Here is a 23,337-nt window from a genome sequence, read left to right as displayed (position 1 = left end):
CGTTGATTGTTGTGAATAAACTGATAATCTTTTGTTCTTTTGAGGGTTGGAAAGTAATTTTGGAAATTGTTTATTTTAATTGTATAATTAGTATCTTATTTAAATCTGTAGAACTTGACTTTGTTTTTTACATTTTATTTAACCTTTATTTAACTTGGCAAGTCAGTTAAGAACAAATTCTTATTTACAATGACGGCAGAAGGCCTCCTGCGGGACAGGGGCCTGGGATTAAAATAAATAAATACAATATTAATATAGGACAAAACACACATCACAACAAGAGAGACAACACAACACTACATAAAGAGAGACCTAAGACAACAACATAGCAAGGCAGCAACACATGACAACACAGCATGGTAGCAACACAACATAACAACAACAACATGGTAGCAACACAACATGGTACAAACATTATTGGGCACAGTCAACAGCAAAGGTCAAGAAGATCGAGACAACAATACATCACACAAAGCAGTGAATTTCGACCCCCATTAACATACTTTACGCAAATTCCCCTCCTTGTATAACCCTACATACATGTACAAATTACCTGACTAACCTATACCCCCGCACCTGTACCCCCTGTATATAGCCTCGTTATTGTTATTTTGTTGTGTTATTTTTTTATTAGTGTTTTATCTTTTACTTTAGGTTATTTAGTAAATATTTTCTTAACTCTATTTCTTGAACTGCATTGTTGGTTAAGGGCTTGTAAATTAGCATTTCAAGGTAATGTCTACACCTTTTGAATTCGGCCCATGTGACAAATAAAAATTTTGTTTTCTTTGTATCCCTTCAAATTGCTTATATAAATTGCAGTGTAAAATGATACCCCAAGCCAGCTTCCAACCAGCTATTGTATGGTTAAAGACTGTTTAGTGCCTTGATGTCTGAAGCATTAACATTTGAGAGAGAAAAAAAACAATAACAGACATTTAAGCTTAATAGTTTTCCTATGAAGTTTGTGAAAAACCTTAGCCTTTAACTTTGACATAATCTAAACTGCATTTGGGAAAAATGAAGAAAAATAGTAAAAGCTAGTGCATAAAACAAAAGTCATAATTTAATATCATATAACCTTTACATAATCTAAAATTGAAATGATGCTGTTCCTGATGTAAATGGTTAGATTGATTGGATGTGTTTGCACAACAACAGAGGTAGCGTCTGTGGTCAGCTCCTCAGACAATGGCATGGTATGCTGCTGCTCATTTGTGTTTGAATGGGGAGGCCCCTATTCTCTGGAGATGCGAAATCGAGGCTTTTGGTACCACCAGTGTTCAAACTATTCTTTTCACTGATGAGCAGCCTTCATCATGTGCATCATCTTCCTCGGGTTGATTTAAGTACTCTGTCTCTCTGAATATTCCTGTTTCATGAGCTGATGGGTTAGATACTGTTCAGTGCTCTATTTAATATACACAGTGCACAATCTGGAACTATGTGGTGTTAAATATTGATATATATATATATATATATATGTATATATATTTTTTTATTGAAACTTTATTTAACTTATTTAACAGTTAAGAACAAATTCTTATTTACATTGACGGCCTACCGGGGAACAGTGGGTTAACTGCCCTGTTCAGGAGTAGGATTTTTTTACCTTGTCAGCTCAGGGATTCAATCCAGCACCTTTTCGGTTATTGGCCCATTGCTCTAACCACTAGGCTACCTGCCGATATTCAGCTTATTCAGCAATATCTCTTTGTCAAACAATTATTTTAAGACTACAATGTGTTAGATCCAGGCTAGATGGTAAGAAATAACTATTTCTTTCAGCTTATGGTTTCAATATAAAAATCAAGCAGAATGTCAAAGAATAGTAATACTTCCCTCTGGTGGAACACATTTGGCAACTCTGCAACACTGAGAGGCAGTACAAATGAGATAAAAGTATATCCGATCTGCTAAACCTACTAAATAAGTATAATAGTAAGCCTTCATGATGAGATTATTACATTATTTTGGAGTAATTACATGTAGCTAAAACCAGTTGACAAAGTGGCACAGGGTTAACATAGGTTTTGTTCTTATATGAGGTTTGTGTGCTACTTTGATTTAACTTTAGTGTTTTAGTGTTTGGTCCTGCAGTCACTATAGTCTGAGCTTTAGTGGATTGCAATAGTTTGGAAGATTGGACATGGTTTCAGTATGAGGTGAAAGCTTGCATATTCCGTTGAATTTCCACCACAACAGGGGATGTATCCCTGGACATGTTTCACAAAGGTTATGTCACACACAGAGATGCATGTGAAAGTGTATGGTGCTCAAACCACCTCGAGCACCAAATCAATAGGCATAGCCTACATTGTTTACCATGTCTGTTTGGCTCAATGACTTTATCCAAATGCCTAGGTATTGTATAAGTACTGTAATAGTACTGTAATAGTATTGTAATAGTGTTCATATTAAGTAAAACATGCTTTTTTTAAAAGACAAGAAAATGACACATTGACACAACTGAGAGAATAACATCAGATTATTGGATAATATAATCATAGCAATAAACATGGTGGACTGTATTATATGTTCATAACATTTTTAAACACACGTTGTGCATTATTGACATAAAGAATTGATCCTTGTAAAAAGGCAGAGCAACAGACGTATCATTACTGTCGCGATATTTGGCTTGTGGCTGGAGCTGGATCAGAATTCAAATCGTGTTTCGTAAATGGTGGAAAACCTAATAATATTTGAGGTGTGGTGGTGGTTCGGTGCCCTTTTGACGGCATGTGGAAAGGTATGCTAACAAGCTAGGCTGCAAGCTAAACAGTTATCCTCTTCAAATATGATCACTTACAACTTTTCGGAGGATAACTGTCTTTGTGCAATCAACAGCTAACCGTGTCCCCAGGCTCGATTGCAAGAGAGACAGCCGGCTGGTGGACGAGATTACAAGTTTAGCTAACGGAGCTAGTGAACTTGAATATCAGGAGGGGGAAAAAAAGCTTGATATCGTGTTACTAGCTAGCTATGTAGCCTAACTTGTCAGATAAACAAAACAAACATTAGATCAAATATGTGTATCAGTTGTATGTTGCATTGTTCACTAGAAAGCATATGTATACAATCGTTTTATCCAGTTTCGTGCCTACTGAAAAGGACCCAGTTACTGAGTCCAAGTTAGAGCAGTTACTACTAGCTACAACCTTTATCCATTGTTCTCTCAACACGGTTTAGCTCCAGGTTTGTCTTTGGTTCACCATTAAACTAATATCTATTTGGCATCCTTGTTTGTTCTGTTCATTTAAATCAGATATTGTAATCACAGAATAGCCCACATGCGTTACATAATTGAACAACTATCCCACCTAACACCATATGAGCCATTGCTGGATTTAATGGGTGTCCCACACCTTCCTTAATAAGTGTTCCTGTTAAGTTTCTTGTTGTTAAGTTGAAAGAAGAAGAATGTGCGCTGCAGAAAGCAGCCCAATATGGCCTTCAACTGTTGGACGGGCAGCTGGATCTGCAGAACAAGTTGGATGAACAGAGGATAGAGATTACCAACAATGTGGAGGTGATCATTCACACTAGGCAATTACTGACATCATTAAAGGCAGCTGTCTTGACAGTTGATGAATAGGCAATGACAGAAGCAGTATAACTCATTACAAAATAAGACAACTGCTTAAAACTACTAATATGAATGGTGTAATCATCCTGATATTGCATGACAGGAATCTTGTTACTACTGATATTACAAGAACGTTAAACAGGGTATGACTATAGTCTCTTGTGTGTCGGTTCTCAGGCCCTGAAGGAAGATAAATACTCTGCAGGAGAGGAATGTAAAGCCGTGTGCTGGACAGCCTGCGCTCCGACTACGACTTGGTCAATAGCCAGCGGAGGCTGCAGTGGGAGAAACAGGAATCCATGCTGGAGAGGAACCATGCTATGGATCTCAATGAGTGCAAGAACAAGGTTGGGCTGCCAGTGATGTGGTTTGGGTTACCTGTACATCGCTGTACACCATTTGCAGTATTTGGGGGATATGCTGAATCTAGAGGAGGAATGAATGCAAAGTTAATTGTTGTGGAATTCTGCACACTGAAATCATCTCTGCTAAGGACATCACAAGTTGTCTTGGAGTCAATTCGTTTTCCCTGACAATACATAGTGTGTTTGGCCGTAGGTGGAGAAAATGGAAGCTGAATTGGATGAGGCGCAGCTCATTGAGAAGCAGCTGAAGCATAAACTGGAGCTCCAGACAGAGACCCTGAGGAACAAGATGGAGGACCTGCGTTTGGTCACAGAGCGGACTCATGAAACCATGTCCTTAGAGTTGATGGAGTTGCAGGAGGAGAGGATGGAGCTGGAAGATGCTAAGGTGAACAAAATATTTAATATTACACTCTGTAAAGACCCATAAAGACTCAGGATAAACAGAAAAATAATTTGTTCATCCATAGCTGATTAAAATCTTGGTAAACAATGATTACATGTGGTACAGTATAGGTAGCCATTTTCTTTTTGTCCACTCAGGCCACCTTGGAGCAGGCACTTCAGGAGGCTCAGTACAAAGACCAGCATCTGGAGCTGACCAACACAAACCTTCAATGTTAACTGGATCGAATCACTGAGAAAGAAGAGCATAAGAGAGAAGCTGTCTCCTGCTTTAAAGCCTTGGAGTAAAATAATAATCTTTTAGCAGTTTAGAATAAGGCTCAAGGTACTAAACGATATCGTAACCGCCATCGATAAAAGACAGTATTGTGCAGCCGTCTTCATCGACCTGGCCAAGGCTTTCGACTCTGTCAATCACCGTATTCTTATTGGCAGACTCAATAGCCTTGGTTTCTCAAATGACTGCCTCGCCTGGTTCACCAACTACTTTGCAGACAGAGTTCAGTGTGTAAAATCGGAGGGCCTGTTGTCCGGTCCTCTGGCAGTTTCTATGGGGGTACCACAGGGTTCAATTCTCGGAACAACTCTTTTCTCTGTATATATCAACGATGCCGCTCTTTCTACGGGTGATTCTCTGATCCATCTCTATGCAGACGACACCATTCTGTATACATCTGGCCCTTCTTTGGACACTGTGTAACTAACCTCCAAACGAGCTTCAATGCCATACAACACTCCTTCTGTGGCCTCCAACCGCTCATAAAAGCTAGCAAAAACCAAATGCATGCTTTCAACCATTCACTGCCCATACCCGCCCGCCCGACTAGCATCACTACTCTGGACGGTTCTGACCTAGAATACGTGGACAACTACAAATACCTAGGTGTTTGGCTTGACTGTAAACTCTCCTTCCAGACTCATATCAAACATCTCCAATCCAAAATCAAATCTAGAATCGGCTTTCTATTTCGCAACAAAGCCGCCAAACTTACCCTAGTAAAACTGACTATCCTACCGATCCTCGACTTCGGCGATGTCATCTACAAAATAGCTTCCAATACTCTACTCAGCAAATTGGATGTAGTCTATCACAGTGCCATCCGTTTTGTTACCAAAGCGCCTTATACCACCCACCACTGCGGCCTGTATGCTCTAGTCGGCTGGCTCTTGCTACATATTCGTCGCCATACCCACTGGCTCCAGGTCATATATAAGTCTATGCTAGGTAAAGCTCCGCCTTATCTCAGCTCACTGGTCACGATGGCAACACCCACCCGTAGCACACTCTCCAGCAGGTATATCTCACTGGTCACCCCCAAAGGAACTAATTGCAAAAATCGCTGAAGCTGGAGACTTACATTTCCCTCACTAACTTTAAACATCAGCTATCTGAGCAGCTAACTGATCGCTGCAGCTGTACATAGTCCATCTGTAAATTGCCCACCCAATCTACCTACCTCATCCCCATATTGTTTGCTACTCTTTTGCACACCAGTATCACTACTTACACACCATCATCTGATCATCATCATCTGCTCATCTATCACTCCAGTGTTAATCTGCTAAATTGTAAATACTTTGCTATTATGGCCTAGTTATTGCCTTACCACCTCATGCTATTTGTACACACTGTATATAGGCTTTCTTTTTTTTCTATTTAGTTATTGACTGTACGCTTGTTTATTCCATGTGTAACTCTGTTGTTGTTTCTGTCGCACTGTTTTGCTTTATCTTGGCCAGGTCGCAGTTGTAAATCAGAACTTGTACTTGGTTAAATAAAGGTGAAAAAAAAAATATATATATGTATGCGTTACACTAGATTCATAGTCATTCATGCTAATGACACTATTGTTCCTATTTGCCTGCTTTAGATAGCCCTGGAGGCCAACAAGATCTCCAGATTCAACTGGATCAGGTGTTGAAACAGGCACAAGATCCAAACAGCAAGGGAAATTCTTTATTTGGAGAGGTAGGTGCAACATTTCTCTTTAGCTTGAGGACAAGCGAGCAGCGATTAAGAGACAGTTGATCAGTATGAAAGTACCGGCCCCTTCAGAAGCAGCATGTGATCTCAGAACAACATCTTCATCATATGAAGGTACAATACAAAACACTTTCCCTTATGTTTCCAGTCAATCACTCCTAGTGACAATGTGAGACTGAACCAGAGGTGCATTTGGAATTTATCTGCTTTTTCCTCTTGTTTTTTCCCTCCGGGTTCAGATAGCCACAATGATGCAGCTGCAAGGCTCCAGGGCAGGCCCTGCTCACTTGGAGCGCCTTCAGTCCATGCTCTCAGAGAAGAACAGTGAGATACAAGCTCTCAAGATCAAACTACGTCGCTCGGAGAAAGTAGAGGTGATATCCTCTTGTTTGGGGTCACTTCGATAAAAATCCATAACACTACAACATGTGATAGGACAACAGATTCACAGTATGAAGTGATTGTGTAGTTATGTCAATTGTTGGTTACTTTGTCTATGCAGATGACATTGAAGGCACAGCCCTCTTCAGCCCCAGTGGAAATGGACAGTGGGGACGGGACTTACTACACTGACCTGAAAATCCAACTTTTGAACTCTGTGTGAGTTATCTCTGGTTTTAGTGTAGAGTTAGTATTTACAGTGCCTTGCAAAAGTATTCGGCCCCCTTGAACTTTGCAACCTTTTGCCACATTTCAGGCTTCAAACATAAAGATATAAAACTGTATTTTTTTGTGAAGAATCAACAACAAGTGGGACACAATCATGAAGTGGAACAACATTTATTGGATATTTCAAACTTTTTTAACAAATCAAAAACTGAAAAATTGGGCGTGCAAAATTATTCAGCCCCTTTACTTTCAGTGCAGCAAACTCTCTCCAGAAGTTCAGTGAGGATCTCTGAATGATCCAGTGTTGACCTAAATGACTAATGATGATAAATACAATCCACCTGTGTGTAATCAAGTCTCCGTATAAATGCACCTGCACTGTGATAGTCTCAGAGGTCCGTTAAAAGTGCAGAGCGCATCATGAAGAACAAGGAACACACCAGGCAGGTCGGCGATACTGTTGTGAAGAAGTTTAAAGCCGGATTTGGATACAAAAATATTTCCCAAGCTTTAAACATCCCAAGGAGCACTGTGCGAGCGATAATATTGAAATGGAAGGAGTATCAGATCACTGCAAATCTACCAAGACCTGGCCGTCCCTCTAAACTTTCAGCTCATACAAGGAGAAGACTGATCAGAGATGCAGCCAATAGGCCCATGATCACTCTGGATGAACTGCAGAGATCTACAGCTGAGGTGGGAGACTCTGTCCATAGGACAACAATCAGTCGTATATTGCACAAATCTGGCCTTTATGGAAGTGGCAAGAAGAAAGCCATTTCTTAAAGATATCCATAAAAAGTGTCGTTTAAAGTTTGCCACAAGCCACCTGGGAGACACACCAAACATGTGGAAGAAGGTGCTCTGGTCAGATGAAACCAAAATTGAACTTTTTGGCAACAATGCAAAACATGTTTGGCGTAAAAGCAACACAGCTCATCACAATGAACACACCATCCACACTGTCAAACATGGTGGTGGCAGCATCATGGTTTGGGCCTGCTTTTCTTCAGCAGGGACAGGGAAGATGGTTAAAATTGATGGGAAGATGGATGGAGCCAAATACAGGACCATTCTGGAAGAAAACATGATGGAGTCTGCAAAAGACCTGAGACTGGGATGGAGATTTGTCTTCCAACAAGACAATGATCCAAAACATAAAGCAAAATCTACAATGGAATAGTTCAAAAATAAACATATCCAGGTGTTAGAATGGCCAAGTCAAAGTCCAGACCTGAATCCAATCGAGAATCTGTGGAAAGAACTGAAAACTGCTGTTCACAAATGCTCTCCATCCAACCTCACTGAGCTCGAGCTGTTTTGCAAGGAGGAATGGGAAAAAATTTCAGTCTCTCGATGTGCAAAACTGATAGAGACATACCCCAAGCGACTTACAGCTGTAATCGCAGCAAAAGGTGGAGCTACAAAGTATTAACTTAAGGGGGCTGAATAATTTTGCACGCCCAATCTTTCCGTTTTTGATTTGTTAAAAAAGTTTGAAATATCCAATAAATGTCGTTCCACTTCATGATTGTGTCCCACTTGTTGTTGATTCTTCACAAAAAATACAGTTTTATATCTTTATGTTTGAAGCCTGAAATGTGTCAAAAGGTCGCAAAGTTCAAGGGGGCCGAATACTTTCGCAAGGCACTGTACATGCTGAGTGGATGAAGGCCTTCAGTTTAACCCATAAACGGTCTGCATTTAAAGTTCACTATACAAATTGGAGCTGTCATACCGTCGTCAGCGTTTGATTGTTGTGATGTGTGATGTTTGTGTGTGTAGGAAGGATGCAGAGCGACTGGGGGATGAGTTGTTCATGCAAAGAATTAAGTCACTCTGAGATTCAAAGAGCACTGGAGCTGGAGAGAAAGCTATTCAGTAAGAGCGTCTGCTAAATGACTTAAATGTAATGTAATGTAGTGAGGGCCCTCAAACAGAGTCAGAGTGACAACATCAAGCTGCAAGTCAAAGTGGAATAGTTTAGGTGGAAATATGAGCCCAATGGTAAATTTGCCTATATAGTGACATTCACTTGAACACAGGTGCAGTGATTACTTACATATTTCAAACATTTAGACAATAGGTAATAGGTATTAATTCAATGATGTTGTGTTTTTAGTAGGGAATAAATATCTTATTCAGAAGCGCAAGTGCGAGAAACTCCTTATAGACATGCCTAGTGACCTCCCAGAGGTGAAGAAAGAGGAGCCCATGGTCCTGGAGATGGAGCTCCCCAAGCACATGAAAAGAGGAAACGGAAGCAGAAAGCAGAGGCCCACCCTTGTGTAAAGGAGAGGCCCACCGTTACCCCTCTGCACCCCCCCCCCAACAGCCCCAAGCCTAACCCTGGCTTGCCTGGAGACGGCAAGTGTGTCCGCATCTGTGAGGAGCCCCCCATCACTATCCCCAACCCCATTTTTCCTACAAATCTGACCGCCTGGATTAAGGATAGAATTGCTATTAGGAGAACCGTTGTAACTTACTGTATACAGTGTACCATGAGTCAGTGTGTAACTTGTTCTTCCGTTGTATGTACTGTATTAGATGCATGTCATTTAAGTACTAATAATGGTTTACAGCCTGCTGCCTTTGGGAACAGTTTAAATTACGTTTATCATTGTTTTAGCATTTTTTTGTTCTTATTAACACATGTACTTGAATTTTGTCAAGTGGTTTTGGAATTAGCCTGTTTACCTTCAATCTAATGGGGTTTATTGTATGGCGTACCACGTAGGCCTAGAACATTTGTTTGTAAATTAATAGTTTTATATTTATACTATAAATGAAGATGACGGGGTTGTAAACCTCATCTGTATGGCTTTGCATTTGACCATCTTTATACAAACTGAATGGTTTGCAATTGCCTTTAGGTCTCTTTTAGCTGACTGTAAAATCAAGACTAAGGAGATGGAGGAGGAATCACTTAAATATTTTGTCTTGCTCATTCACTCTCTGAATGGCACACAAACACAATCCATGTCTCAAAGCTTAAACATCCTTCTTTAACCTGTCTCCTCCCCTTCATCTACACTGGTTGAAGTGGATTTAACAAGTGACATCAATAAGGGATCATAGCTTTCACCTGGTCAGTCTGTCATGGAAAGAGCAGGTGTTCCTAATGTTTTGTACACTCAGTGTATATTTTAACAGTTTGTAAATATATTAATACAATTACCAGAAAATATGGATTTGAGTCTGATTTAATCTCATTTAAGTGTTCAAATTAAATATTTGGTGAGATGCCTTTTAAACCCTATCTGATATCAAAGCACAGTCAAATAGCATTTTTTTTTAAATATATTGTTAAATTAGTCTATGGGCAGTTTTGGGAAGTGCTCTATCATCACTTAGTACTTAGGTTATAACTAACACAATGTCACACACAACAAGGAGACCCATTGAGAAAGTTTTTTTAGTTGTATAGTCATCATATATTAAGCCAGGATTAAATTATATTGCACAAAAATATAAACGCAACATGTAAAGTGATGGTACGATGTTTCATGTGTTAAAATAAAAGATCCCAGTAATGTTCCATGCGCACAAAAGCTTATTTCTCTCAAATATTGTGCACAAATTTGTTTACATCACTGTTCGTGAGCATTTCTCCTTTGCCAAAATAATCCATCCACTTTACAGGTGAGGCATGTCAAGAAACTGATTAAAAAGCATGATCATTACACAGGTGCACCTTGTGCTAGGGACAATAAAAGGCCACTCTAAAATCTGAAGTTTTGTCACACAACACAATGACACAGATGTCTCAAGTTTTGAGGGAGTGTACAATTGGCATGCTGACTCCAGGAATATCCACCAGAGCTGTTGCCAGATAATTGAATGTTAATTCCTTTACCATAAGCCGCCTCCAACATTGTTTTAGAGAATTCGTCAGTATGTCCACCTGCAGACCACGGACCACGTGTAACCAAGCAAGCCCTGGACCTCCAGTATAGATCAGGGTTAACCCGCTATAACCGACACACGCAAGAGTATTGGTCTCTTCTCCTGCTTATCTCTCTGTCTTCTGAGAAGAAAACACTGTAGTTACTTTTTCATATGTTGTAACATTCATATACATGTTTACAGTTTACAACTGTTTTGACAAATGGGCACATGGGCTATATGTACAGTTGTCAGTTCATGTAATAAAATGAAATAAAACAGACTGACTAAAAAGACAGATGAAATGTCATGTAATTGCGTCACAAAGATTATACAGGGATCGCCATTAGCCAATCCGATTGCATAGATTTGAAAACAAGTGACACTCTTTCAAATACAATTGGCTCCCGGTCGTGATGACAAATACGGTAGGAGTGGTCTAATTTCTGACAAGTATCAACGTTACACGTCCATGCTTAAATCTGAAATGGTGCGGTCGGGTAAATAAATAGTGCAATGCGTCGTAGTTCACGTGAATTGAATTTGTTACTCTATAGTGTTATGATATCTTCACCATCAATATATTAGTTGTGTTAGCTATACAACAGCCAGTATGTTGACCGGATGCCTGAGAAAAGGAAGTAAATCTACCAGGCTGAAGATGGACCTCGTGCTCTTAATACTGAGTTGTCAATTCGTCCATGTTCTCAGCGAAAAAGTGAGTAATTAATGAGTTAATGATATACTACTCGATATACTACTGTATAAATATATTGTTAAACAGTTTGTGTGTAGCCTACCAGAGTTTGATGAGAGTTTGTAGCCTACATGAGTCTGATACAATCCCCTGGCCCTGTAGTCTTCCTCTGAGTTGACTGTTGTGGAGAGCACTGAGACCAGCCTGGATGATGAGGATGCGCACCACATGGAGGAAGAGAGCAATCCTGAGGATTTGGATGTGTTCCGTCCCACGGACCAGTGGCAGTCTCTCAAACCAGGTGATTTTTTTTAAAGTATTAATGCACAGGTGCCTCATGACGTACACACAGTAGTAATACATGTATTTTATTAGGATCTCCCTTAGCGACTGTTAAAGCAGCAGCTACTCTTCCTGGGGTCCAGACAATATAAAACATTACATAATACAGAACATTTAATAGACAAGTACAGCACAAGGACAGAACTACATGCATTTAAAATAAGAATGCACACATTCATATATTTGTGCCTTAGCATTCCATTTACTCAGTATAGCAGAAATACTGCAGCCATTTATTTTCCCATATATTGCAATCCTTTACGCTACTGTTACAATTGCTTTGTCTAAGCAGGTCCTGATATCATAATCTCACAGCACTAGTTGTTCTGTAAACACCAGAGAGAATCACAACATCATGAACCATCCATGTCCTTGGTTCTTCCATTTGATGTCAATAATAATATTAATAATCATGTGATTCATAGATGCCACTGAATGCAAGTGCAAAACACAGAAACAAGAAACGGCATGGAGTATTAAGGTGTATGGCAGAATCAAAAGTATTCACTGTACAATATTGTTATCACTCAGGCCAGGCAGTCCCAAGGGGCTCTCATGTAAGGCTCAACCTCCAGACAAGACAGAGGGAGGTCAAACTTGGGGAACATCAGATTCTCAAATACCAGATCGATGGACAAAGGTAAGGATCCTGTTGAAGTGTTTCTGTCAGTTTGAAACACTAACATTTTTGCCATGTAGCTATTGTACAGTGGAGGGCCATACTATCTTTGCTTGAGATTACAACAGACTACCCACAGATGTTTTCTCTGAGTCAGACAGGGGAAGGAGAACACACCAGGCCCATCCTTCAATGCAGAGGAGCTGAAGAAGGCTCTGAAAAATATAAAAGAAGGAGTGGATCCCGAAACTAGTGACAAAGAAAAAGAAGAGAAGGTATGGCCTGATTTGACATGTCTGTAGTCTCTTTTCACGGCGAAGACACGCGGCTGTGAAAAGAAATGGGTTCACAGAGGCATTCGTCTATTTTTGATTTCCTTCTCGGTTGGCAAACTATTACTTATGGTTCTAGTGTGTTTCCCTGTGTGTTTAGGAGGCTCTCAGAGCCCAGTTTCGTCCCATGGAGGAGCTGAAAAGAGACATGGCCAAACTGGACATGCTGATGGAGTCAGACTTCCAGATTATTAGCAGACTGATGTCCCAATTCAACAGCTCAAACACCACTGTGGAGGAGAAGATCAAAGCTTTACATGACCTAGAGTACCTTGTTCATCAGGTGAGCAACGAGATAGTGGCTTTGGAAAGTTTTCAGACCGCTTCACTTTTTCTACATTTGTTACATTACCACCTTATTCTAAAATGGATTGAATGCACCCCCCCCCCCTCAATCAATACACAATACCCCATAATGACGAAGGTTAAAGGTTTTTAAATTTTAGCAAATGTATTTTTAAACTGAACTATAACATTTACATAATTACAGCCTCGAGTCTACCTGGGTATGAAACTACTAGCTTGGCACACCTGTATTTGGGGAGTGTCTCCCATTCCTCTCTGCAGAGCCTCTCAAGCTCTGTCTGGTTGGATGGGAAGTGTCGCTGCACAGCTATTTTCAGGTCTCCAGAGAAATTTGCTCCAGTTCAATCCGGGCTCTGGCTGGGCCACTCAAGAACATTCAGAAACTTGTACCGAAGCCACTCCTGCATTGTCTTGGCTGTGTGTTTATGGTCATTGTCCTATTGTTTGGTGAACCGGTCTCCCTAGTCTGAGGTCCTGAGAGCTCTGGAGCAGGTTTTCGTCAAGGATCTCTATGTATCCTGCTCTGTTCATCTTTCCCTCGATCCTGACTAATCTCCCAGTCCCTGCCACTGAAAACATCCCTTCAGCATGAAGCTGCCACCACCATGCTTCACTGTAGAGATGGTGCCAGGTTTCTTCCAGATGTGATGCTTGGCGTTCAGGCCAAAGAGTTAGATCTTGATTTCATCAGACCAGAGAATCTTCTTTCTCTTGAAGAGAGTCCTTTAGATGCCTTTTGGTAAACTCCAAGCGGGCTGTCACTGAGGAGTGGCTTCTGTCTGGCCACTCTACCATAAAGGCCTGATTGGCGGAGTGCTGCGGAGATGGTTGTCCTTCTGGAAGGTTCTCCAATCTTCACAGAGGAGCTCTGCCAGTGTGATAATTGGGTTCTTGGTCACCTCCCTGACCAAGGCCCTTCTCTCCCGATTGCTACGTTTGGCCGGGCGGCCAGCTCTAGAAAGCGTCTTGGTGATTCAAAACTGTTTCCATTTAAGAATGACGGAGGCCACTGTGTTCTTGGGGACCTTCAATGCTGCAGAAATGTGCTTCAACACAATCCTGTCTCGACGCTCTACGGACAATTCCTTTGACCTCATGGCTTGGTTTTTGTCCTGACTTGCTCTGTCAACTGTGGGACCTTTTATATAGACAGGTGTGTGCCTTTCCAAATCATGTCCAATCAATTGAATTTACCACAAGTGGACTCCAATCCAGTTGTAGAAACATCTCAAGGATGATCAATGGAAACCGGATGCACCGGAGCTCAATTTTAACTCTCATAGCAATGGGTCTGAATACTTATGTAAATAAGGTATTTCTGTTTTATTTTTAATACATTTTTAAAAATGTCTTAACCTGTTTTCACATTGTCATTATGGAGTTTTGTGTGTAGATTGAGGGAAAACAAGTCATTTAATTCATTTTTGGAGTAAGGCTATAATGTAACAAAGTGGAAAAAGGGAAGGGATCTGAAAATACTAATGGTTTGGGAGTATAAATTGTTGAGACAATAAAAGATGCAACACTGATTACATTTTTTTTGTTTTAATTTGATTGTAGAAGCAACATTCTAATTAGTTTCCTTGTTATCTGTGTTGTCAGGTGGACAATGCCCAGAACTTGGCATCTAGGGGAGGATTGAAGCTTGTGGTTGATGCTTTGAACAGCACAGACTATCGCCTTCAGGAGAGTGCTGCTTTTGTCTTGGGGTCAGCTCTGTCAAGGTATAGCAGTCTCTATTAACCCATACCAACAGTCTAATTGTAAATACCATCCAAGAGATGGCATGTTTGTATTTGTGTGTGCGTCAGTAACATTATCATCGATTTATATTCTTCCTAGTAACCCGGTGGTGCAGGTGGAGGCAGTTGAAAGTGGTACTCTGCAGAAGCTGTTAATGTTACTCGCCACTCCACGACCCATGTCTGTTAAAAAGAAGGCAAGTCTTGTTCCCACATAATCAAATCCATTCGTTTAGTACTCTGATTGTAAATGTAGCACTGCTAATTATCCAGTTGGAGACTCTCTTTCCATTTTAAAATTGTAAGGTTTCCTCACATCTGTCTACAGTGAAGTTTTACAATTAGCACACTATTTTGCATTATTCTCTTCCTGGCACATTACTGATGCTAATGTTTGTCTGTATACAGGCGTTGTTTGCTGTGGCCTCTTTGCTACGTCACTTCCCCTTTGCCCAAAGCCACTTCCTGAAGCTGGGTGGGCTGCAGGTGTTGGGGGATCTTTTCCGAGCTTCCGAAGGTGGGGCCCTCCGTGTGAGGATTGTAACCATACTCTATGATATGATCAATGAGAAGGTGAGTGGTGCTCTTATGAAAACCTTGCCTATAAATGCAAGGCTAGTCATGTGAAATCAAATGATGTGAATGGCACATTCTCTATTCCAGGAGCTGATTTCTCAGACTGGACTTGACCCCATTCCAGATGCTTCTCACAACGAGCGGTTGCGGCAGTATGCACAGGTCTCCCTCATGCCACTGTTGGCAGAGCAGGGCTGGTGCAGCCTGGTGCCTGAACTGTTGGCCTCCCCAGAGCACGACTGGAAGGAGAAGGCCCTGAGAACTATCCTGGCCATGATGCCTAACTGCCAGACTCAGTATCGGCAGGACTACACCCTGTCTTCCTCCCTTCACACCCTACAGGAGCAGTACCAGGAACTGGTGCTCTCAGAGCAGGTCCTCGGAGACGAGGATGGGTACTTTGGGGAGATCCTGGCTCTGTTGGAGACAGTGCTGCTTAAACTGAAGTGAGCATACGGCTGGGTGGAGAAACCCCATCTAAGGACAATTTAAAAAAGGTCTGCAGCTCTGTAATGTAACATTTTTATTTAGAGACTAATATGATCACACATCTGCAAATCAGAAGGTTGCCTTTTTCAGTTGCTGCCTCAGAGGGCTTAGCCTTCCTTACAGCTTTTTTTTCTGCATCTGTGATGCCTCATGCTTTGCCTTGTCTCAATAAGGCTCTCCAGTCCTCCCTGAGGAATACATTTAGCTGGGCTAAATTTCATTTTCCCTTATGACATGTTTCTTTATTCACAGTGTGCTCTATCGATCTTCTTGTTGGATTGCCCACTAATGTGAGACTGGTGCGCCTGTGGGTGGCGGGTAGAGCATTGGGTTAGTAACCGAAAGGTTGCTAGTTCCACTCCCCGAGCCGACTAATTGTAAAAGTTGTCGATCTGTCCTTAAGCAAGGCACTTAACCCTAATTTGTACAGGGTTGGCTGATCCCAGGCCGTGATCCCTCTCTGCAGGTGTCTCGGCGGGGAGTGGGATATGCAACAAAAACATTTCCATTTCACACCACATACTTTTACAAGTTACGTACTTGTACATGTGTGACAATTATAAGCACCCCCTATTTATCCTGCTGCTAACAGTAATGAAATCAGAACTATATTGAACAAAAATATAAACTTAACAATTAATTCATAAAAGGAAATCAGTCAATTTAAATTAATTAATTAGGCCCTAATCTATGGATTTCATATGACTGGGTAGGGGTGCATCCTTGACAGGGCATAGGCCCACCCATTTGGGAGCCAGGCTAACACACTGGGGAGCCAGCCCCAGCCAAACATAATTTGTTTTTCAACACAAAAGGGATTTATTACAGACAGAAATACTTTGTCTGTTTCATCAGCTGTCCGAGTGGCTGGTCTCATACGATCCCGCAGGTAAAGAAGAAGGATGTGGAGATCCTGGTTACACATGGTCTGCGGTTGTGTGGCTGGTTGGATATTCTGCCAAATTCTCTAAAATGAAGTTGGAGATGGCTTATTGTAGAGAAATTAACATTAAACACTCTGGTAACAACTCTGGTGGACATTCCTGCAGTCAGCATGCCAACTGCACGCTCCCTCAACCTGACATCTGTGGCATTGTGTTGTGTGACAACTGCAGATTTTAGAGTGCCCTTTTATTGTCCCTAGCGCAAGGTGCACCTGTGTAATGATCATGCTGTTTAATCAGCTTCTTGACATGCCTCACCTGTAAAGTGGATGGATTATTTTGACAAAGGAGAAATGCTCACTAACAGGGATATAAACAAATGTGTGTGCAAAATTGGAGAGAAATAAGCTTTGTGTGTGTATGGAACATTTCTGTGATCTTTTATTTCAGCTCATGAAACATAAATGCAACATGTAAAGTGGTCCCATATTTTTGTTCAATATACTTCCATAATATTCTATTAGTTTTCATAAGAGAAGAGACTACATTTTCATGCTTCATAATTTTATTAGTCTACAGATTTCGAAAGCTGGTGTCCAGTGATACTCCTCCTTCCTCTGGATCATTCCAGCAGGACAGGTGTCCAGAGAGACTTCTTGTTATGCCTCACACACTCCTCCATGCTTGACCAGGACTTGCTTGTGTTTAAGCCTGTGAAAAATAGGTGTTCTGTTAACAACTTAAAATGGAAGGTTCAAATATGGCAACTTCAATTCAAAAGGGCATGATTGAATGTAAAATGCTGAACAGAAACCTCAAGGATTGTTCAGTATAAAATTGAGTCTACATCTCTCAAATACACACTTTATTCTAATAATTTGAGATGTCTTTTATTTGAAACTTTTTTGGGGGGTACAGATCAGCTTTAAATTGCAGATTGTAGCTTCCATCAATGTAATTGTCTGTATCATTTCCAATCACACACACACACATATATATATATATATATATATATAGTTGAAGTCAGAAGTTGCCAAATACATTTAAACTCAATTTTTCACAATTCCCAACATTTAATCCTCATATAAATTCCCTGTCTTAGGTCAGTTAGTATCACTACTTTATTTTAAGAATGTGAAATGTCAGAATAATAGTCGAGAGAATGATTTATTTCAGCTTTTATTTCTTTCATCACATTCCCAGTGGGTCAGAAGTTTACATACACTCAATTCGTTTTTGGTAGAATTGCCTTTAAATTGTTTAACTTGGGTCAAAGGCTTCGGGTAGCCTTCCACAAGTTTTCACAATAAGTTGGGTGAATTTTGGCCCATTCCCCCGGACAGAGCTGGTGTAACTGGATCAGGTGTATAAGCCTCCTTGCTCACACCGGCTTTTTCAGTTCTGCCCTCACATTTTCTATAGGATTGAGGTCAGGGCTTTGTGATGGCCACTCCAATACCTTGACTTTGTTGTCCTTATGCCATTTTGCCACAACTTTGGAAGTATGCTTGGGAGACCTATTTGCGATCAAGCTTTAACTTCCTGACTGATGTTGCTTCAATATATCCATATAATTTTTGTTCCTCATGAAGCCATCTATTTTGTGGAGTGCACCAGTCCCTCCTGCAGCAAAGCACCCCCACAACTTGATGCTGCCACCCCCGTTCTTCACGGTGGGGATGGTGTTCTTCGGCTTGCAAACCTCCCCCTTTTTCCTCCAAACATAACAATGGTCATTATTGCCAAACAGTTCTATTTTTGTTTCATCAAACCAGAGGATATTTCTCCAAAAAGTACGATCTTTGTCCCCATGTGCAGTTGCAAACCATAGTCTGGCTTTTTTATGGTGGTTTTGGAGCAGTGGCTTCTTCCTTGCTGAGCGGCCTTTCAGATTATTTTGATATCGGAATCGTTTTACTGTTGATATAGATACTTTTGTACCCGTTTCCTCCAGCATCTTCACAAGGTACTTTGCTGTTGTTCTGGGATTGATTTGCACTTTTCGCACCAAAGTACATTCATCTCTAGGAGACAGAACGCGTCTCCTTCCTGAGCGGTATGACGGCTGTGTGGTCCCATGATGTTTATACTTGCGTACTATTGTTTGTACAGATGAACGTGGTACTTTCAGGCATTTGGAAATTGCTTCCAATGATGAATCAGACTTGTGGAGGTCTACAATTTTTTCTGAGGTCTTGGCTGATTTCTTTTGATTTTCCGATGATGTCAAGCAAAGAGGCACTGAGTTTGAAGGTAGGCCTTTAAATACATCCACAGGTACACCTCCAATTGACTCAAATAATGTCAATTAGCCTATCAGAAGTTTCTAAAGCCATGACATCATTTTCGGGAATTTTCCAAGCTGTTTAAATGTTCAGTCAATTTAGTGCATGTAAACTTCTGACCACTGGAATTGTGATACAGTGAATTATAAGTGAAATAATCTGTCTGTAAACAATTGTTGGAAAAATGAGTTGTGTCATGCACGAAGTAGATGTCCTAACCGACTTGCCAAAACTATAGTTTGTTAACAAGAAATTTGTGTAGTAGTTGACTCCAACCTAAGTGTATGTAAACTTCCGACTTCAACTGTATATTATTATTTTCCACCACCCCTCCCCTAATTGGAGTAAACTTATGAACAACACTTCGGCTTCTACTTCCAGCTTAAACATACTATATACATTTTACAGACACAATCTATTTCACAATAGTTATCTGTCGTTTTTATTACTCCTATCCTTCTGCTACCCTCAACCCCTCCCATCTATTTTTTTCTATTTGAAATGTCTTAACTAATAATGTATAAGTTATTTGTTTACTGTTTATTTAAGCGTGGTTGATATGAATAAATGTATCGGGTATAAAGCATGATCTTCCTTTAACTGAAAAATGTTTGAATCTTTAACAAACCGTACTAAATTTCTAGCCACAGTCAATAGGTAAGATTTGTGCGTCAGTGGCACGTCCCTTTCCTGATGATGCAACTGTTCCTAGAACAAGGTCACGTAAAGTTACCTCACCGGAACTGGGGTAAGGTTTGGAGGTCCGTACCATTGATTTCTCAGACTTCTGGGGGAATTTTTTCTTATTGACGTATTGCCTAACCTTTCTGTGTGGTCTGGCATCACTTTGCCAGTGTTTCCTAGTGATTGAAATAGCCTAAAAGACAGCATCAATCATCTATATTATAAAGAGAATAATTCTCTCCAAAGCTTTCTTTACTGCAGGTAAATAACCTCACCCTTGTGCTTCATACTTACATTACAGCACATAGTAGGATAGGTATAAAAGGAATAATACTTTATCAGAAACCCTATTTACACAAGGTAAATAACCCATGTGTTTTATACTTACTTGTTCTCACGACACAGCACACACTCGGTGGTGTATGTGTTGCCATCGCTCCCACACACAGGATCAAACTCTCTGGAGCACATGCCACCTTCATACACCTCACACTGAGGCTGTTTTGGGCAGGGGAAGAGCAGTCTATTATAGTTCTTTTGACATACACATCCTCATAAAAAGTATTGTAATGGCCTTGTTCCCATAGAATAACTATTTCCTAATGTATCTCACCTCTCTGGGCTGTGGGCGTCTTTCTTCATCCATGGCAAAAACTGTACAAAACATGAGAAGAAAGGGGTATTCACTTTTTCCTTGATGTGATTCACAATATTTAGTGTGGGGGAAAAGGTTGGTGGAATGTTGCTCAGCAACTGTCTGAAAAGTATGCCTCCTTTTATTATTGGTCTTTGAAACAAGATCACATTCCACTTCTTTAAATACCTTATTGTTTTCCAGATTAATTACTCTCCCTTGTTGAACTTACTCAATGTGTTATCTTTAGCTCTATGATGACACAGCCAGTGAGATACATACCAGTAACCCTAATGTCAAGGTACCTATCTTGGAAATAACTTTTATCTTGGTATTAATGGCATGGGGTCTGAGACCGTTGTCCATATTCTATCACCAGTGTCCTGTGACACATGCATATAATTAGGAATTACAATAATTAGGAATTTAATAGGATCATGGCTCCCCACATGATGAGCTCTCCCAGAGTCAGCTTCATAGAAGTGCCTTGGTCGACAAAATGATATCACCTGACATTCTTTTCTTGGTGCAACTCTGACTTTCCATTTGTGTGGGCTCTTACAACTGGGTATTCTATCCTAAATATAGATAACCTAAGCTATCACCACTTCCTTATAGGCTACTCTTCATTCTTAAATTCAGCTGAAAGCGTTTAAAGGATCCAACTAGCATCGCTCACAGTGAAGAGTTCTGATTATTCCCAAAACCTCATTGATCTAAGTACAGAATAAGGTGAAATGTTCAATGTTAAAATATCAGGCAATATTTTTACATGTATGTCAAAACAGCTCGTAAGTGCTTTTGGTTATGGCAATAGTACTCACCAGAGAGCGAGAGGAGCACGATAGCACAGAGCAGTATTGTCAGCTTCATAGTCTCTGTGAAGGTATGGCTTGGAGTTGTGAGTCTGTAGGTTTGTGTTTCCCTTGCCATCTAGCTTGCCTTTTTATATGGTGCTTTTGGGACTTGACCTGTCTGTTAAATATCACTCCTCCCACCCCTCCATCTCTCCTCCCAGCTGGTTTGTTTGTTATTGCCACTGAGTTTTTGTCACATAACAGTGTGTTGGCCAGCAGGGGCCATTCAGCATGGTCATCATAACTAACACAGATCTGGATTTTGGGCCCACAGAATAAAACTAACAATAAGTACTGCAGTTTTATGTTCTTGTGTGCATGTTCTGCTTTCATTTGATCAATAATAATTTATTACATCTCTGCAACAAAACAAACACAGTACATATCTTCCCTTTTTCAATTCACTTTGTCAGAATAAGATGTACTTATTTCTAAATAAGTATTTTTCTATTGTGTCTGTATAGGAATAAAAAAGAGACAAACCATTATTTTTCAGGCAAACCCCAGTTTCACTACACAGCTCCCAAAGTGAGTGACTGTTCATTGGTTGAAAATGAGTGGAATGACTGGAAGAAGTTGAACTTGCTTTCTAAAGAGGTTAATTGTGCTTTGAGACTTTAACAATGCAAGATATCAGTCATCCTTTGGATTTGTAAATGTAATTTGTAGTCTCTTAATGAAAATGTGCATCTACAAATGACTCAGAAAGATAACCAAGTCACACAGTACACCTTGTGCATTCTCAATTGAATCCTTGCTCAAGAAGATAATCCTGTATATTTTAGAATGAATGGAAATATCAGAGTAGTATGTAGCTAGGCTACTAAATTCTAAGGCATCTTTACAGTAGGTCATATGCGGCAAGCTCTGTCTGAGTTTAATCTTTTTCCCTCCATTTTCAGATCACTTTGAGGGGAGGCGTTAAACATGGATAAAACTACCATTTTGATTTCATGGACGGTCAGTCCTTGCATCCATAGCCCCGTCTATGAATTTAACATTGGTACCATTCTCTAGGCCCATCCGTCTGCTTTTTACTTAAACAGAGGCAGGTGACCACTTTGTTATTGTTTCAATTAAAGGTAGACTCAGCGATATGAGGTACACGCAGAAAGTAAACAGCATAGTGGATCAGTTTACGCATCAACTAAGAGCGTTGAAGCGTGAGGCTCAACTTCTTCCATTTTGTTTGCAATACATGTATCTGTGCAATTTTTAAAGTCATGCAACCCTCTGTCCTTGGCTTGAACTAAATACGTATTTTTGACACACCTATGTTAACATTTAGAGATCACAACATTAGTGTTATTAGCATTTTTAGAATGACATGTAATTTACTTTCAGAACCACCAAAAAGTTACTTTTTCAAATCCTACAGATACAGGTAAGATGTTCTGATTTCTATATAGTATCAGAAAGAGCAGATTCTGAGGTTTCCAACACATTTACCTTTGCCGAATAACTCTCAAAATTGAAGATATGAACTCTATTTCAAAATCTCACTTTTTTTCAAGAATAACCACTGGTCCTTTATGCTCAACACAGTGAGCATGCAGCAATAGATCATCTACAGCAGTGGTTCCCAAACATTTATAGTCCCGTACCCTTTCAAACATTCAAACTCCATCTGCGTACCCCATCTAGCACTAGGGTAACACGTTCTGACCTTAGTTCCTTTATTATGTCTTTGTGTTAGTTTGGTCAGGGCGTGAGTTTGGGTGGGTAGTCTATGTTCTTTTTTCTTTGTTGTATTTCTGTGTTTGGCCTGGTATGATTCTCAATCAGAGGCTGTCAGGTCTTGTTATGTCTGTTCCTGTCCTTTCTCTTCACTCTGTCTCTCTCTGCTGGTCTTTTTAGGTTACCTTCTCTGTCTCTCATTCTTCAGCTGTTCTACATCTCCCCTAACTAGCTCATTCACTCTTTCACACCTGTTCTCTCTTCCCCCTCTGATTAGGTCTCTATTTCTCTCTCTGTTCCTGCTACTTTCAGTGTCTGATTCTTGTTTGTGTTTTTGATGCCAGAAGCAAGCTGTCGTCTCGTTTGCTTCCACCTT

At 40.4% G+C, this 23,337-nt stretch overlaps 2 protein-coding genes and 1 pseudogene across 2 annotated transcripts; 2 read left to right on the top strand and 1 right to left on the bottom strand.

The window, feature by feature from the left end:
• Positions 1-625: 625 nt before the first annotated feature.
• LOC135545694 (protein Spindly-like) lies at positions 626-9,770 on the top strand (annotated as a pseudogene).
• A 1,501-nt stretch (positions 9,771-11,271) lies between these two features.
• Positions 11,272-17,306, top strand: LOC135545691 (nucleotide exchange factor SIL1-like). The gene is made up of 9 exons (XM_064973489.1): positions 11,272-11,555; positions 11,697-11,835; positions 12,408-12,516; positions 12,653-12,770; positions 12,928-13,110; positions 14,736-14,857; positions 14,976-15,072; positions 15,284-15,448; positions 15,539-17,306. Exons 1-9 carry the CDS (start codon positions 11,451-11,453, stop codon positions 15,899-15,901), a joined length of 1,401 nt encoding a protein of 466 aa, XP_064829561.1. The 5' UTR covers positions 11,272-11,450; the 3' UTR covers positions 15,902-17,306.
• A 65-nt stretch (positions 17,307-17,371) lies between these two features.
• On the bottom strand, positions 17,372-21,360 carry LOC135545693 (serine protease inhibitor Kazal-type 1-like). Its single transcript, XM_064973491.1, has 4 exons — positions 21,252-21,360; positions 20,407-20,447; positions 20,182-20,291; positions 17,372-17,535 (listed from the first exon to the last, which is right to left on the bottom strand). The coding sequence occupies exons 1-4, from the start codon at positions 21,358-21,360 to the stop codon at positions 17,484-17,486; spliced, it is 312 nt and encodes a 103-aa protein (XP_064829563.1). The 3' UTR covers positions 17,372-17,483.
• Positions 21,361-23,337: the final 1,977 nt, after the last annotated feature.

Source organism: Oncorhynchus masou, chromosome 9, assembly GCF_036934945.1.
Source record: "Oncorhynchus masou masou isolate Uvic2021 chromosome 9, UVic_Omas_1.1, whole genome shotgun sequence".
In the NCBI taxonomy this organism is placed as follows: Eukaryota; Metazoa; Chordata; class Actinopteri; order Salmoniformes; family Salmonidae; genus Oncorhynchus; species Oncorhynchus masou.
The sequence above is the reverse complement of the archived record's forward strand: the minus strand, read 5'-3'. Positions and strand labels throughout refer to the sequence as shown.